The following is a 14,973-nucleotide window of genomic DNA, read 5'->3' as shown; positions in this document are numbered from 1 at the left end:
TCCTGGCTGCTCCTGCAGAGGCAGAAGGGATGAGAAGGTGTCTCAGAGGGTGGAACAGTTTAATGTGTGCACACGGGAAGAGCAAACGCCTTGTTCGCACCTCTGCTCCAGGTGACATCCACCATACTGTTACCCACAGACCTGTCTGCAGTCAGCACCCGCACACTCCACAGCATCCTAACCCACACACCGCCGGGTGCGACAAGCTCCCGCCGCCTCCCCTGGCTTTAAAGAACGCAAACCAAGCGGCCGGGAGGAGGTAGGCCGGGACAGCCCGGGCTGGGGAAGGGCAGGGCCGCCAGCTCGCTCCCTGCGCACCCCGGGCGCCGGCCCTGCCCAAGCGGCCGCCCCGGCTCTCCGCCCTCACCGCCGGGGCCGGGCAGACGAGGCGGGCGGGCCGGGCAGCGCTGCCGCGCGGGGCGGGCCGGCGGCGGGGGAATCCCGGGCGGGCGGGCCGGGCCCCTGAGTCAGGGGCAGGAGGCGGAGCCGTGCGGCCTTAGACGCTGCGACGGCCGCGCTCGGCGCTTTCCGGCCATGAGCCCCCCGGCAGCGGGGCCGGGAGCGGGACCCGGGCCGCGCCGGGCGCACGGCGGGCGCTGAGCCATGTCGCGGGCGGCGGGCGGCGAGGGCCGCAAGGAGGCGGCGGGCTGGGAGGGCGAGGACGGGCAGTGCGACTCGGGCATCGAGTCGCTGCGCTCGCTGCCGGGCGGCAGGGAGACCCCCGCCGCGCCCGACGGGCCCGCCGCCTTCGCCGCCCCCGAGCACACCCTCGCCGAGGCCGCCGAGGAGCGGCTGGACTCCAGCTACGGCTCCGGCGCGCTGCCCGAGGCGCTGCCCGGGCTGCCGGGGGCTGCGGGGGGCCGCCCCGAGGAGCCTGCGGCCCGGCCCGAGGGGCTCAGCCCGCAGCAGCTGGAGGCCCTGACCTACCTTTCGGAGGACGGAGACACGTGAGTCACCCCCGGGGGGCTGCGAGCCATCGCCCCGCAGCCCCGGGCCGCTCCCGGTGCCGGGAGATCAGCCGGGCTGTGTTTGCCGGGATCCCCAGCCCTCTCCCGAGAAACACCCGTTGTTGTTCAGCCGTGTTGTTAAGGACTCCCCGGGCCCCTGCCCTAAGAGCCTCCCGCCTTGCCTTGGTGCGCCTGGATGCTCGGATCCAGGTTTGGGTGGGTGACCCCCTTCCCCCGCCTGAGAGGTGTCTGAGCCAGGTCCAGCGGAAGCGATGCGGCTGCATGGCCCAGAATGGACCCACCGTAGGAAGCCAGCTTCCACTTGCCATGGGACTGCTAGCATCCAAAAGAAAGGGAGGAGCAAAGCAACCCCCCCATTGTCTCTTCCCCAGAGAATGCAAGGTTTCCTCCACAATGGGGAAGGCTTGGCTGCGTGAGATGGCGTGTAAGCAAGTCCTGAAACAAGATTGGCCTTGCGATGGCTGTGTTAGACGCTGCTCAACCGAGCAACTCAAGAACTATTTGTTCTCAGGTGGGAATCGCGTTGCTTTGCCAACTTGCCCGCTGAGCCGTGGCTTTTGGCAGAGTTGTGACGCACACCCTGATGTGGGGCTGCCCTCGTGAGTTTCTGTGACGGAAACAAGTGTTTCTCTTAATGAGGGGGGCTTCCCACATCCCCAATGCCCTCTCAAGGGCAGAGGCATCACGCCAGAGTTATTTGGTTTGTCTTCTGGTAATTACCTTTAGCTAATCACAGCTTTTTTTCCTGTTGTACATTCCCTCGATGGAAGGTTTTCATCATGAGTGTACACACAGAGCATGAGCGAAGTGTTCTCACAGCTGAGGGCAAAGCTTTGCCCCAAAACCAGGCTAGAGTTTAATACTGAGTAATTGGTGCAAGAGGAAGAGAAACTTGGAAGCACTGACATGCTCAAGCAGTTGTCTTCAGTAGTGAGAGCAGCAAGAAAGCTCTGTCTTTGCCTGGCAGAGCACATCTGGATTGAAGCTGAAGATGAGCTGGGAGACAGACTGAGTGTTTACTTCCCTGTTAGGAAGGAGGCTGTGCATCTGCTAATTAGCTCATTAATGCTGACTGTGGGATCTGTTCTGAGGATTGGCTGGAAGTCCCATGGCAAGCAAAGTTAGATTAAACCCAGCCTCCCACACACCCCAGACAGGCTTTCTCATCCTGTCCTATCTATGGGCTGATTCTGTGGCTTCTCAGAATGAAGGAGCTTTGCCAGTTTTCCCAGCTCTAACACTAGAGCCAAGGTGCCCGTGGAGAGAGCCAGGTGTCTTTTAATCAGAGCTGTGGACGTAATGCTTTCCCCCAGGTTTGTCTGTCGTGGTGTGCCCAGGGTTCCTTGCTTACTGTTTTATTAGTGAGCCCCATAGATGCAGCTGCTTGGAGATGCTTTTAGTGCTTGAGGCTGTCTTGTTTGGTGGCTGAAGCCTTTTGCCTGTCAGACTTGCTTGGAGAGACCTAACGCAAACATCTTATTAACTAGGAAAACATTAATCAGTGGTGCCTTGTTTACTGTAGGCAGGAGAGGCTCTCAGAGCTCCCCAAATGGTTGCCTTTGCTCTTCTGTTTTCTCTCACTCACAGTGCATTTCAGAGCAGGAAATCCATAAAGAGTGAGTGAGAGAGGGAGCGACAGCGCTGCTGGTTGTACAGCTCTGGGCTCACCATGTCACACAGGAGACAGGCTTTCCTGGGATCTACTCCCACTGCTGGGAAAGAAAAAACCAAACTATTCTTGTGGTTAGAGTGGTGAGGTTGTGGATTTGTGCCTCCGCTATTCTCGTCTCTCCTCCTGACCCTGCGGCAGAGGTAGGTGGCATTTATATTTAGAAGTGCTGAACATCCACCACTCAGGTCGATGCGAATGGGAACTGTGAGCACCCAGCGACTCATTGAACTGCCACCGGTTTTGTATGTGAAAGCAAGTCAGGGCTGATTGTAATGCTGAAGTCTATGTGCAATTGCTCATCCAGTGACAGAAGGTCCCCAGAGAGAAGGGATCAGATGGCCACAGGCTGCATCCCTTTCATCCGGCCAGACAAACCCATCTTCTTTTCTTCTTTTCATCTCTGTCAGCAGCACATTTCCTTTTTGTGCCTTTTTTAAATGTCTGCCACAAAACAGCTCCAGGCAGAGAATTAAAATCATACTATCATTATATTTCAGAATACTTGGGCAACTACACTTTCCTGTAATTGTAATTTTGAAAATACTTAAAGTTCAGAGGTTTTAGCCAAGTAGTTCCTGTTTCCCCAGATGCCCTGGCTGGTACTGAGCTGATAGGAGCACTGGGCTTGCACAAAGGGAGCTGGCAAAAGTCTTGGCTCTGCATGTGACAAAAGTTTTCACTATCCACAGTTCCCTGAGGCTCACCCACCTGTGCCATCTCAAGGTGTGCCTGTGTTTGTCAGCCTGGCATTTTTGGGGTAAGAACAGGAGGTGGAGGCAGAGGTGAAGAGCACGTGCTCAGGCTGTTGGAGTGTCAGCAGGATCCTCCTTGGATACCTCCCTGCCTGCCTCCGCAGCAGAGGAACGTCAGAGCAGGCAGGATGAAGCAATGGGGCTAAAACTGTCTCACCCTGTGCCCAAAGTTAGAAGGAGTCTCACTTTGGCAGGAAGGAAATTGGCTGACAGGAAGGATGGGGGTATGATGGCCAGTGAAATGCGTGGGTGCTGTCTTCAAAGAATTATTTGCCCAAATGTCATCCTCTCCATGGGTCCCTAGTTCCACTGGCTGCCCCTCTGCCTTAGGGAAGTCAGAGCCGCAGTAATCAGGCACATTAATCCCCAGGAGAGTGTGGCTCAGCCATGAGGGCAGGAGAAGTCAAGCATGAGGAGTGGGGTGACAAGTGGAAGGTGGTGGGTACACTTTGGGCAGTGATCTGTATCCTGCTCATCGCGTGGGCTGGTAGAGAGCAAACCTTGTGCTCTGAAGCTCAAATGGCTCCTACAAGCATCTGTCTTTTCCGTGTGACCCAAAGCTCCACATCGGTCTCATCCATGTAAACAAGTTCTGTTTGTGCTGACTTGGGTCCTGATGGGACTGCTTTGCATGGAAGTGAAAGAGGGGCTTTCCAGCTGTAGGCCTGGCTTTCTCTGAGCAGACTGTAGGTAGGTTTATTACTGTGCCCCAGCCTCCAGATCATCAAAACCTTGGTGAAGATTCACTGAGGAAACCCCATCCTTCCCAGCCTCACCTGGCAGATGCACAGTTCCAGCATCCTGGGAAAAGGATGGGTGTGGGACCAGTTCCTTCAAGGTGGAATGGGGTGTGAAGGGATCACCTGGTTTTGTTCCAGCACAAGAGAAAACCTCCCCGTTTTCTTGGGCTGATTGATGTCAGCCTCTGCCAGCTCTGGAGAGGCAGAGTTGATTCATCAGTGTGTGAAGTGATGCTGAGTTTCCTCTCTCTAGAGCTATATAGTTTATCTTAAACTTAAAAAACATGTTTTCCTTTCTGCCCATGCTGGTCCTTGGGCCACACACCACTTTCTGCCATGGTGGTGAAAGGGCTGGGGGCTGTGCCTCTGCAGGAGAGAGACTGCTGTGTGCATGGGGCTCTGTGTGCAAAGCAGTGCAGCACCTCTGCAGGGGTGAAGGTGGAGGTACCCCAGCTCAGTCACAGAAGGAAGACCTAGGCCTCCTTCAGATGGAAAATGGGACTGTGTGGTTTTGGTTGGGTGTGTGTTTCAGGGAGGGAGGGGAGCAGAGGAAGCCTGACTTCCTCCTTCCACCAGAGACAAGTGGTGCCCCATCTGCTGATAAGAAATCACGTGCCAGTGACTCGTGGGCTGAAATGCCTTAACAAGGGCTTGGGGACAGTTAATCGAGTAAAATGAGGGCCCCATGGGAGCTGATGTTCTGAATTCTTCACATGATGGTATTGAAGGGGCCTTCCATGCCTGCACAGGTTGTTGCTGAGTATGAAGGCTTATCTTGAAGGGGTCAAGAGCCATTTCTAACCATTCATTGGCATGTGCCAATCATGACCCTCTCCAGTCACATTGTCCCGAGCTGGAGATCTTCTCTGAGCAGGGGAATAGAGGTTGTCCCTATTCAGGCTGTCTGCTCCAGTGTGCCTGCCTTCTCACTGCTCTAAAGGGTGTTGCTGAACCTCTGTGGCCTGTGTGCCTGTGGGAGTGCTCAGAATGTGACAGCAAAGATAAAAGATAGGGAAAGAAGGAAAAAGAAGCAGAGAACTAGAGAGACTCAGTTTTAGGAGGAGGACTAAAGAAGTCTGATGCAGAGAACACCCCTTGTTGCTGGTCAGGCTGGGAGTTCCCCTGCTTTGCTGGGCTGGGCTGTTGCCACCTGCCCAGCAGTGGGATGGCCACAGTTGATGGGAGGTGGGGCTGCTCTTGTTTTTACCAGAGGGTCTTCAATAGCCTTGCTTAATTGCTAGGATTCAAGTCTATCCCAAGTTAATGCCTAGCATGCTGCCAGTTTTGGGGCATTAGAGAAAGTGAGTCCTAGCCTGGGTCTGCCAGGAGGGAGATTGTTCTGTGTCCAGCTCCCTGTGCCTGAACTTTCAGCTCTTCCTCTGTGTGTGCTCAGGAGTCTGGTAAACAGGAGAGCTTGGTGTCCCTCTAAGCAAGGCCAGGCAGCCCTGCACAAGTTGCTTGGAATGCCCCAGAAGCTGCTGGCTGCTGCAGGGGTCACACGCACACAGCCTTGGCGTAAAGTGGGTAAGTCCTGGCAGCCTTCTGAGATTGTGCTTGCAAGATTTTTCCCTGTTTGCATGACTTCAGCCTGGCCTGGAGGAAGTTTCGTCAAACTTTCCGCCTGCCTAGGTTTGCCTTGGAGCTGGTAACAAACACAGGGAACTTCAGCATGGAGGAAGGGAAAGAATGGCTGGAAATTTCCGTGCCCTGGGATGCAGAAGACTGGCTGTAACAGATCAGCCGAGGTGGGGTGGGCTTCAGGTCCTTGCACTCTGCAGGCAGGCTCGACTGCTGCTGAAAAAGGGTTGAGCTCAGCTAATTTAACACAATTTTTTTTTTTTTTTATTGGCTTGGGTTTGGGGTTTTTTATTTTTAGTATAATGTGAAAAAATGAGGAGTCAGACATGACTGTGTAGGAAGAGGTTGTGGGATCCAAGCTGTGAGAGTGGTTACTGCCTCTCAGTGAGCTGTGTGGGATGCTCTGTGTCACAGAGCTGGGAAGCCCCTCTGGCTGGGGCAGATCCAGAGCTGAAGGGGGGCCCTGAGGTGTCTTAGACCCACGGCTCATGCCTCATTAAAAGAAAATCCTGAGACAGGATACCTGTGGGGCTGTAAATGATTGCTAGGGTGTGTTGTACAGGCTCTGGCAAAGTCCAGGCGCTTTCCTCTTGTAAGAGGCTCTTCTGACCTCAAGATATCTCTTTGTGTACAGAAACTGTAGAATGTACTTGCCTCCTAAGGAGTAAGGTGTGAGTTTGTTTTGCTTGATATGGACTGTCCAGAGTCAATGGATTTTTTGGGATGTTTGCTGCTTTTATTGAAGTTGTTCATCATGCTTCTCTGATGGTGACTGGCCCCTGCTTGGGTGGGCTGACCTGTTTTCTGGCTTGGCCCATCTATGCGTAGATAGCAGTATGGGACAGGCCCCTTGTTTTGCAGGGAACAGCCCACATGCATGTGATGTTTAGAAGTTTAGCTTCTGCAATCCCAGACCCACCACCTGCTCAGAAATTGAGCAAAATTTTCAAATGTGTAGGTGCAGAATCTAGAGGCTGTTAGGTCAGGGTACCTTCTCATCCCCACCTCACTGAAAAACGAGGTGCCCGCAGCCCTCCTGCAGTGCCTCTCCTGCCTGTCAGCCTTCAGCTCCCCTCATCCTCAAGCACTCAGACCAGACTCTCTGCAGAGCACCTCAGGAAAGGTAAGACCATCTCCTTTGCTCACCTGTTGATTCCCTACCTCTCACTCTAGCCCCAGGAGCAGCAGGCTGGGAAGCAGCTGCTGTCCAGACTGGAGATCAGGAATACTGAACCCAACGTTGCTGAAAGGGCTTTGCATCCCTCTAGCTGCAACCTCCCTCCAGTCCCATCCCAACCCCCCCCTCCACTCAAATTCAGGCAGTGCCCTTCCCATGGAAGGGGCGATGAAACCTGCAGGGCAAGAGCACAAAGCATGGGATAAGTCAGCTGAGATCCACTGCTCCCTTGGAGCTGCCAGAGGGCAGCTGGGACAGCTTTATGGAGCAGGGCAGCATTGCATCGGTATGTGGGGAGGAAGGAAGGGAGCCAGGCTGGGCTGGTTCAGGGCTGCAGGGTAGGATCGAGCTGTGCTTGCTAAGCCTGCTGGCAGAGGTTCATGCTGGTGGCTGAGGAAGCGGTTAGCACTGCAGGTTACAGGGCTGGAGCAGGAGAGCAGGGTAAGCGTGGAATTCCCCTGCTGTTTTCCTCCTCCCTTGCTCTCCTTTCTATTGCTGATGGGGCCATTTCCTCCTCTGAACAAGTTTCTCTTGTGTGAATTGTTTGCATGATTTCCTACTGTTCCACTCAGCCAAAACAAGGAGCTGGGAGTGAGCTGTTCCTACTGCAAACAAGGACCTTATCTAGAAAGTGAGAAAAACTTGTCAAAGCAAATTCCATTGAATGCTGGATCCTCTGATTAAGGTGCTTCTCGGGTGACATGGTGAAGGGAGAGGTGTCTTGCTCTACAGATGGGGGGATCGCATGGTCAGCTCCTTTTCTAGAGAGACAGAAAAGGATAGCCAGAGAACTGATGGGACTTCATCAGTTCTGCCTGCCTGTCAGAGCTAGGTGTCAGCCCTCACCCTGCCTCCATTCCTCATGTGTGGAAACTTTTCCTGCTGGACACTTGAAGTCACTCAGAAGTTGGAGGTGGACAACACTGTGGAAATGGATACTCTCCTGTGCCTAAGCTAGGGCCACTTTGGGAATGGCATGTTAATTCCCAGGGATATCCCAGGGATAGCCCCAATCTCTCTGCTCCAGGGTTGTTATCTCTCTGATGGGTAGATCACTTTGTGCCAGGGATGTCCTGTGCCTTTGTGATTCAGAATGTTGAGTCCCCTTATGCCAGAGCTGGTGAGCAAGTGGAAAATCTGAGAATGAACCCACCAGTCTGTACTCCTGCTGTGTTTTCCTTGCTCACAGCTCCTCCATCCCTTGCCCTTTCCAAAACTGCCTGTTGCCCTTTCTGACAGCTCCTGCTGGATACCCACCCCTGTGGCTGGAGCCAGGAGTACTGCAGGCAAGAGCATGGGGAGGGAGGGAGCAGGCAGGGAGAGGAAAGCAGAGGAGAGATGTGCAGGCAGCCTGGGCTGAGCAAGGATCTGAGCATGGCAGGGCACAGGGCTTGTTCTGGCAGGGGCACACTGCTGTGGCTGGGCAAGGAGAGGTTCTGGCACTGAGCGGGTGTCTCTCCATCATGGTGTCCTGGCTTTGGCACACAATGTGTCAGCACACAGCAGCCCGTCAGCAGCTGGACCACACAGCTGCTGTGACACAGAGAGGTGTGCTTGTAGCCTCGGTGGAAAAAAGTGGAGACTGGCATGATGCCTGCATTTCACATTTCCTGTGTGTAAGAGGCTTCCTGAATTAGGAGATAGTCCCATCTCCTGGGTGGCAGCATTGCCGGTGGCACAGAATGCTTCAGTGCACATGTGCTCATGGTGGCCTCCTCCCAGCCCACTGGCCTTGTGATGACTCCCCCAAGTAGCTCAGGTTCTTGCAGCCATTTCAGGAAGTTGAGGGCTGGTGATGAGGAAAGGCGGGAATGAATGCAGAAATGAAAGCCTAGGAGGAGGCTGCACCCGGGTGGAGAAGGGAGGGGGAGGGGGGAAAGCAGTCCTTCCAAGCAGGCACATCCCAGCAGCAAGGTGAAAGCCTGAGCTCTGGCCAAGGGCATGGTCACCCCATTGCCTCTGCAGCATGGATGCCCAAACTAGCTCAGCATCAGCCCAGCCCCAAGCAGCTCCTCTGCCTTGCTGAGCTGCAGAGGCAGCCAAGCCAGGAAAAATGAGGTGGCAGAGGGCTGCTTGGGGGTTTCCAGCTCGAGTGGGTGACTGCCCCACTCGTCCCCACATGATGGTGCAGTGTGGTGTGGGTAGTGACAGAGGGGCCCGGGGGATTCCTGGGGCAGCCGCGCTGTCAGCCGTGGGACACAGCCCTGAGCACTGCTCTCTCCCCTGGGAGCCCCGCGCTGCTCCGGAAAGCGAAAGCACCAGCGGTTTAAAGTTCATGCTGAATTGCCGTGGAAAGTCCCTCATTTGAGCAGGCTTAACTCTAATGTACCTGAAAAAGGCAGGTCCTGCAGCCTCTTCCTGCACGTGGTGCCTGGGAACAGGTTTGGAGAAACGGGGGCTGTCCCTGCAAGTGTGCAAAGGACACCTCAGCAGAGGTGCCACCACAGAGACTGGGAGCCTGATGCAAGAGCCAGCAGGGAATCTCCCTGCTTGGATCATACCTAGGCTAGGGTTAGCAAAAGTCTGATAAGGGGAGGGCTATCTTTCCAGCTGGTTCCTGGGCTGAGCCCCTTGGCTGTGCCTCTGCCCCATGGTCCACCAAGGGTGGCCAGACCTGCCCCTGCTTGCAGCCCATTCCAGTGCCCTGGCGGTGCTTGCAGTGAGGGGGCACCCTGTGGCTATACAGAGGCAAGCAAATGTGGGTGACCTCCCCTTCCTGTGGGGAATTCCCTGCAGCAACATAACCTGGGGCTTCCCCGGGGACAAAGCCTCTCCTGTTGGGCAGGGCCTCTCCTCTGGCAGCAAGGTGGAGAGGAACTGGCCTTGTTTTGCCTTCAACTGAATATACCTGGTCCCAGAAACTGGCTTGATCTCAAAGAAGCACTTGTGAGGAGATCAATAAAGGATATCCTTGGGGACTGGCCTCTAAGCTTCTCAGCACATTCATGTCCCAGTGCAACTGGCAAAAAGGCAGCTCCCAGCCCTACTTCTTGTCTGCAGTGCTTTAGGGCCAGATGTTGTTCTCCTGCCTGTGGAGAGATGCTCTCTGTCCCCCACATTGCAGGTGGCATCCCAAGTTGGGCTGTCTGGAAGGTGGGGTGTCTTGCCAAGGTTGGCACAGTTCTCACCCTCCATCTCTTGACCGTATTGGTCTCCATCAAAGCAGCATGGGTGGCAGAGGCCAGCCTTCAATTTGGAGCTGGTTCCTTCCAGAGACTGAGGCCACCCAGGGCCTCTAGTGCAGTGGTGAGGGATCAGGAGGCTGAGCTCATTCCTGCCTTGTTCTACAAAGTGGGAGCTGCTGCCTGCTCCTCACTGCTGACCACAGTGCCAAGTTTGGCCTGAGAGGGCTGCCCTGTGGTGGGAGGATGAGCCCTTGAGTGCAGGGGGCTTGGGAGAAAGGAGATTGGCAGGGGGGACTGGAAATTCCCTCTCAGTTCTGCCTCTGTTATGCTCTCACTTCTCTTCAGACTGTGCAGGGCGTGTCTGGAAATTATACTTGTCCTTGGGATGGGGGACTCTGGGAAGCCTGGCCACCCCATGGCTCTGGGGACCACAGTGCTCCCTGCTTGGCAGTGAGCTCTGACAGCTCATCTGTGGTGTCCCTCTGTGCTGGCAGGCTGCGTGCCAGCTCTGCCATGACAGGGCTAAAAGGGAAGGAAGGATGTGGGGCAGAGAAGAGGAAATCGGTGTGGACTGGCTGGCATAGGGGCTGTGCCGTGCAGGTGATCTTGGAGCAGCCCTGGGCTCCTGCCCAGCTTTGCCTGTTTGCCTTTGTGCAGGGGAAAGCAGAAGTACAGCATGCAGCTGGCAGTGAGGAACCGGAATTCCCCGGGCAGCTGCCAGAACACAGACCTCTCTCCACAGCCACCAAACCCAGCTCTTGGGCTCTGGGAAAGACACTCCAGGCTCTTTGGACCTAGACCATTTGGAAGCCTGGCTTTGGGCAGTGCCAGGTTCAAACCCTAGACATCCTGTGAGGTCTGAGGGAGGACCCTGTGTTGCTTAGCAGGGACAGGAGGATCTGTTTCCTGTGGGGATCAGAGTAAAGGTCTGCCCTGTGGAGCCTCAGACCATGTTTGTGCCTTGGCCTTCTGCTGAGGGAGGGGGCAAGATGGAGGACCTCCAAGCTGGAGGGAAGGAGACCAGAAGAGGCAGGGAGATTATTCCTTCACGTAGCAGGGAAGGATTTCTGCTCCTGAGCATGGCACTAGGGACTTATTTATTTTTTTTTTTTTTTTTTCTCTCTTGTCACCATTATCTCCCTGTAGGTTGGTTCATCTGGCCATTATCCATTGTGTCCCAGCTGTAGCACTCTGCTGCATCGCTCAGTTACCCAGGGAAGTGCTGGAGATCCAAAATGATCTTTTCCAGGTATGCTGTGTGATAGGCGGAAGATGGGAGGAAGAGAAGTGCTATGGGCACTGGATTGCTGCTCAATATATGTGCCCTTTCCCCAGGACCCCACACCTGCTTCCCCCAGAGCATGGTGAAGGTCCCATGTGTGCAGCCTCTTTGCAGGGAGGGGAAGAAGGGAGCTGGAGATACCCTGAGAGACAAGTGTGACAGCTCCCAGCACTGTGGGGTGAAGGGTTTCTTTGCAAGGCCCCAGGGCATTGCAGACAGCTGTGGAAGAGGCATGTCTTGATAACTTGGGACAATGAGATCTGTCTCCATGGGTGATCTGTGAGTTGAGGTGCAGGGGAACAGGCGTGTGACCCCACCGGTGTCAGCCACATGTAACGTCACAGCAGGGATGGCGATGTCCTGCATGGCAGTCAGCCTGTGCTGCCAGGCTAGCTCCTGGGGACTGGTGGGGCTCATCACACCTGGTGTCCTGCAGGGCATTCTCCCCTCTCCTGATTTCTCTCCAGACCCCGCTCCACCTCGCTGTGTACCTGGAGCAGCCCAGCGTGATCCAGGCACTGATCCACAAGGGAGTGAACCCTGGCCTGCAGGACCGCAATGGCAACACTCCGCTGCACTTGGCCTGTGAGCAGCAGCACCTGCAGTGTGCCCAGCAGCTGCTGGAGGGCCCAGCCACACCAGATGGCACAACTCAGCCCCGTGGGCACCACCAGGACCTGCAGCTCCAGAACTGGCAAGGTGAGACCAGGGGGCAGCTCAGTGGCAGAGCTGGTGGCCAGATTAGGGCAGAGACCATGAGATGTGTATGCAGGAATCCAGGAGCACAGCAGAAGGGGAATGAGGCCGGGATTGGTGTGCCCCAGGGTGGTCTGGGCTGACTGTGGCTCTCTCTTCTGCCTCCCCATCACAGGCTTGGCCTGTCTGCACATCAGTACCTTGAAAGGGAACATCCCAATGATGTCTCTGCTGCTGGAGAGCGGTGCCAACATTGATGTTCGGGTAAGACTGGGCATGGTGTGATGTTTTGTAAAGGCGGGATGGCGGGTCTCCCCTTTGGGCAATCCCTGCATCCCTGGGGCAGGCACTGCTGTGAGCCTTGGGAGCACTGAGTTTAGAGGGAGCAGAGAGTAAAGGTCCTTCGGAGGTTGTTGGGTGCTGCGACAGCAGTCAGGGTGGGGACTGCCCTCTGCACTCAGTCAAAGGGGTGTGCTTGGGTGCTGCAGGGCCCAGCTGAGGGGCCTCCCCACCCACACCCTTGTGATCTGTGGGTTGCAGGAGGGCACGAGTGGGAAGACTCCATTGCACCTGGCTGTGGAGTGCCACAACCGTCGGGCTGTGCAGTTCCTGCTGCGCAGGGGGGCGTACGTGGACGCGCAGATGTACAACGGGTGCACTCCGCTCCACCTGGCCGTGGGCCGCAGGGACACTGCCATCGCCGCCATCCTCTCGCACTCCGGGGCTGACACCCTGCTGAGGAACATGGAGAACGAGACAGCTCAGGACCTGGCTGATGGCAACGATGACGTGAGTCTCTGTGGGGGCAAGCCTGGGGCTCTGCCAGTGTGCCAGGGGGTGTAGGGATTGGATGGTTAGAGGGGCTCTCCTAGGAGGAGTTGTTAGCTGTTCCTGTCCTTCCCTGTATGTTGTAGGCATTGGCCCTGTGGTGTGTGGGATAATTGCCTTTTGCCTTGAGCCCTAGGAAAAGTCTAGATAGATCGAGTTTCATGGCACTTCCCTGGGGACTGCAGAACTGGGTGGGGGGAAGATCTGTGCCCTTACCCCAGCTTGGTGAAGACACAACCTTGGATACTTACATGTCCATACCCTTGGTCTTTGCAGCTCCTTGCCTTGCTGCCCTTTGATGACCTGAAGATCTCAGGGAAGCCTGTTGTGTGCTCTGAATGAGCAGATGGATTCCTTTGGCCAATCGGGCTGTCTCCTTCCTCTGCGCTGCTGCCCACGAGGATCTTGCCTGCCTGCAGTTCAGTGGGTACAGAGACATTTTGGGAGACTTACCCCACTGCCACTCTCCTCTTTGGAAAAGTTTTGTTTGCCTCAGGCTGCCTTCCCAGATGGAAGAAGGTGGCATTATGAGCACTACACAGGGGAGGCTTTTCTTTTAGAATCTGTGCACTGCAGCAGGACTGAATTTCCCCTCCCTCCCATGAATTGTGGGGATCTCCAGCATGCAAAGGGAAGGAACAGGAGAGGACTAATTTTCACGCTGTAGGCTGGACAGAGTATCGTCTGACACCCCATTAGAATAAGTGTGGGGTGAGAAGAGTCAACACTCACTCTAATAAATGTTGTTGCTGTGGGCACCAGAGGTCTCATGTGATCTAACCCACCCCACACCCCACAGCATGAGGAGGCTGTGCATCACTGGGAGCTTGGGGACGTGAGGGCTACTGGGGTTTCCCCAGTCTGCCTGCTCCCTTGGGTCCTTCACACTGCAGAAGGTGAGTGGGAGCAAGGGCCTTCCCCCCTTGCAGAGCATTTCTACTGCTCAGGGCCGAGGCTGGGGGATCCCAGCAAGGTGCTCTGTTCCCATGCTGTCTTGCTGAGCTTCTGGTTGGATTGGAGAAACAGGTTGTAAAACCCTGCTTCTGCCATCATGCCTGACACCTTGCTGCTTTATTGTGCTGTGGTTTTCCTCTTTCACAGAGGACAGGAAGATGCTTTCCCCTCTCCTGGCTTTGAATGGGTTTAAAAAGCTTAGGGTATAGGTCTTTCCTGGGTTTTAGGTTCTCCCAAGCTGAAAGTGGAACAGGTGGCAGCATTGTCTTCCTATCCATTCTGTTGTTCAGCTCAGCACCTTTCCCTGCCACTTAGTTCTCCAGCCAGAGGAGCACATGCAATGCATTAGGAAATCAGCCAAAGGTGCTGTGGGAATGAAGGCACAGAGCTGACTTACCCCATCTCAGCCAGGAAAATTCCTTGCTTGTTGCTTGGGAGCAGCTGCTATTGTTTGGGACAAATACTGGATGGTGCAACCGACCAGGATGCTGTGGAGGGAGCTTTTGTTCTTCCTCCCTTCTTGTAAGGGAATGCTGCCAGGAAAGCAGCATAAGGACCCTCCAGGCCTCTGGACCTTGCTTGGTTTCCTCAGCAGTCCTGGGCTGGGTTGCTCTGTTTCTTTTGAATCTTTGCCTCTCAACTTCTGGCAGGGCCCCAACCCTGCTGCAAACCCATGGGGCTGTTTCAGGGACACCTTTCACAAGGGACATGAGGCACTTCCAGGCTGCCCAATGAAGCAATGACAGATGCTGCAGGGCGGTGTGGGATGGTGTGGCCAGGGCTGTAGCTGGGAGCAAAGGGAAAAGGCAGAAACAAGTGATCAGCACTTTTTTTGTTTTTGTTTGTTATTTTAAAATAAAACTATTTGTTTTAAAAAGATGTCTTGTAAGTAAAACATTACTGGGTGGCTGCGTGCTGGTTCCAGCCGGCCCTGCAGCCATGCCTGGGGCTGGGATAGGGGATTTGCCATACTGACCTGCAGCCAGCAACCCCAGGGTTCAGCTCTGGCTGTGCCCAGTGCAGGGCTGGCAGCTCAAAGAGACTACCCTAAGATAGAGGGCAAAGATGGGGGGATGCCAGGGGTCAGCTTTGAGGGCTTTTAGCTTGAATTAATAGTGTGGTATCAGGACTAGGGAAGTCATCCTCCCTCTGCAATTGTGGGGCCTGCCATTGTGTCCTGTGCCCAGTTCTGGGCTCCTCA

At 55.2% G+C, this 14,973-nt stretch overlaps 1 protein-coding gene across 1 annotated transcript; it reads left to right on the top strand.

The window, feature by feature from the left end:
• The first annotated feature begins 468 nt into the window (after positions 1 to 468).
• Positions 469 to 14,651, top strand: NFKBIE (NFKB inhibitor epsilon). The gene is made up of 6 exons (XM_079297844.1): positions 469 to 947; positions 11,159 to 11,261; positions 11,762 to 11,993; positions 12,166 to 12,254; positions 12,531 to 12,779; positions 13,095 to 14,651. Exons 1-6 carry the CDS (start codon positions 604 to 606, stop codon positions 13,158 to 13,160), a joined length of 1,083 nt encoding a protein of 360 aa, XP_079153970.1. The 5' UTR covers positions 469 to 603; the 3' UTR covers positions 13,161 to 14,651.
• Positions 14,652 to 14,973: the final 322 nt, after the last annotated feature.

This window comes from Erithacus rubecula (assembly GCF_903797595.1).
Source record: "Erithacus rubecula genome assembly, chromosome: 2".
Taxonomy (NCBI): domain Eukaryota; kingdom Metazoa; phylum Chordata; class Aves; order Passeriformes; family Muscicapidae; genus Erithacus; species Erithacus rubecula.
Note: the sequence above shows the minus strand (reverse complement) of the source record. Positions and strands in the feature narration are given on the sequence as shown.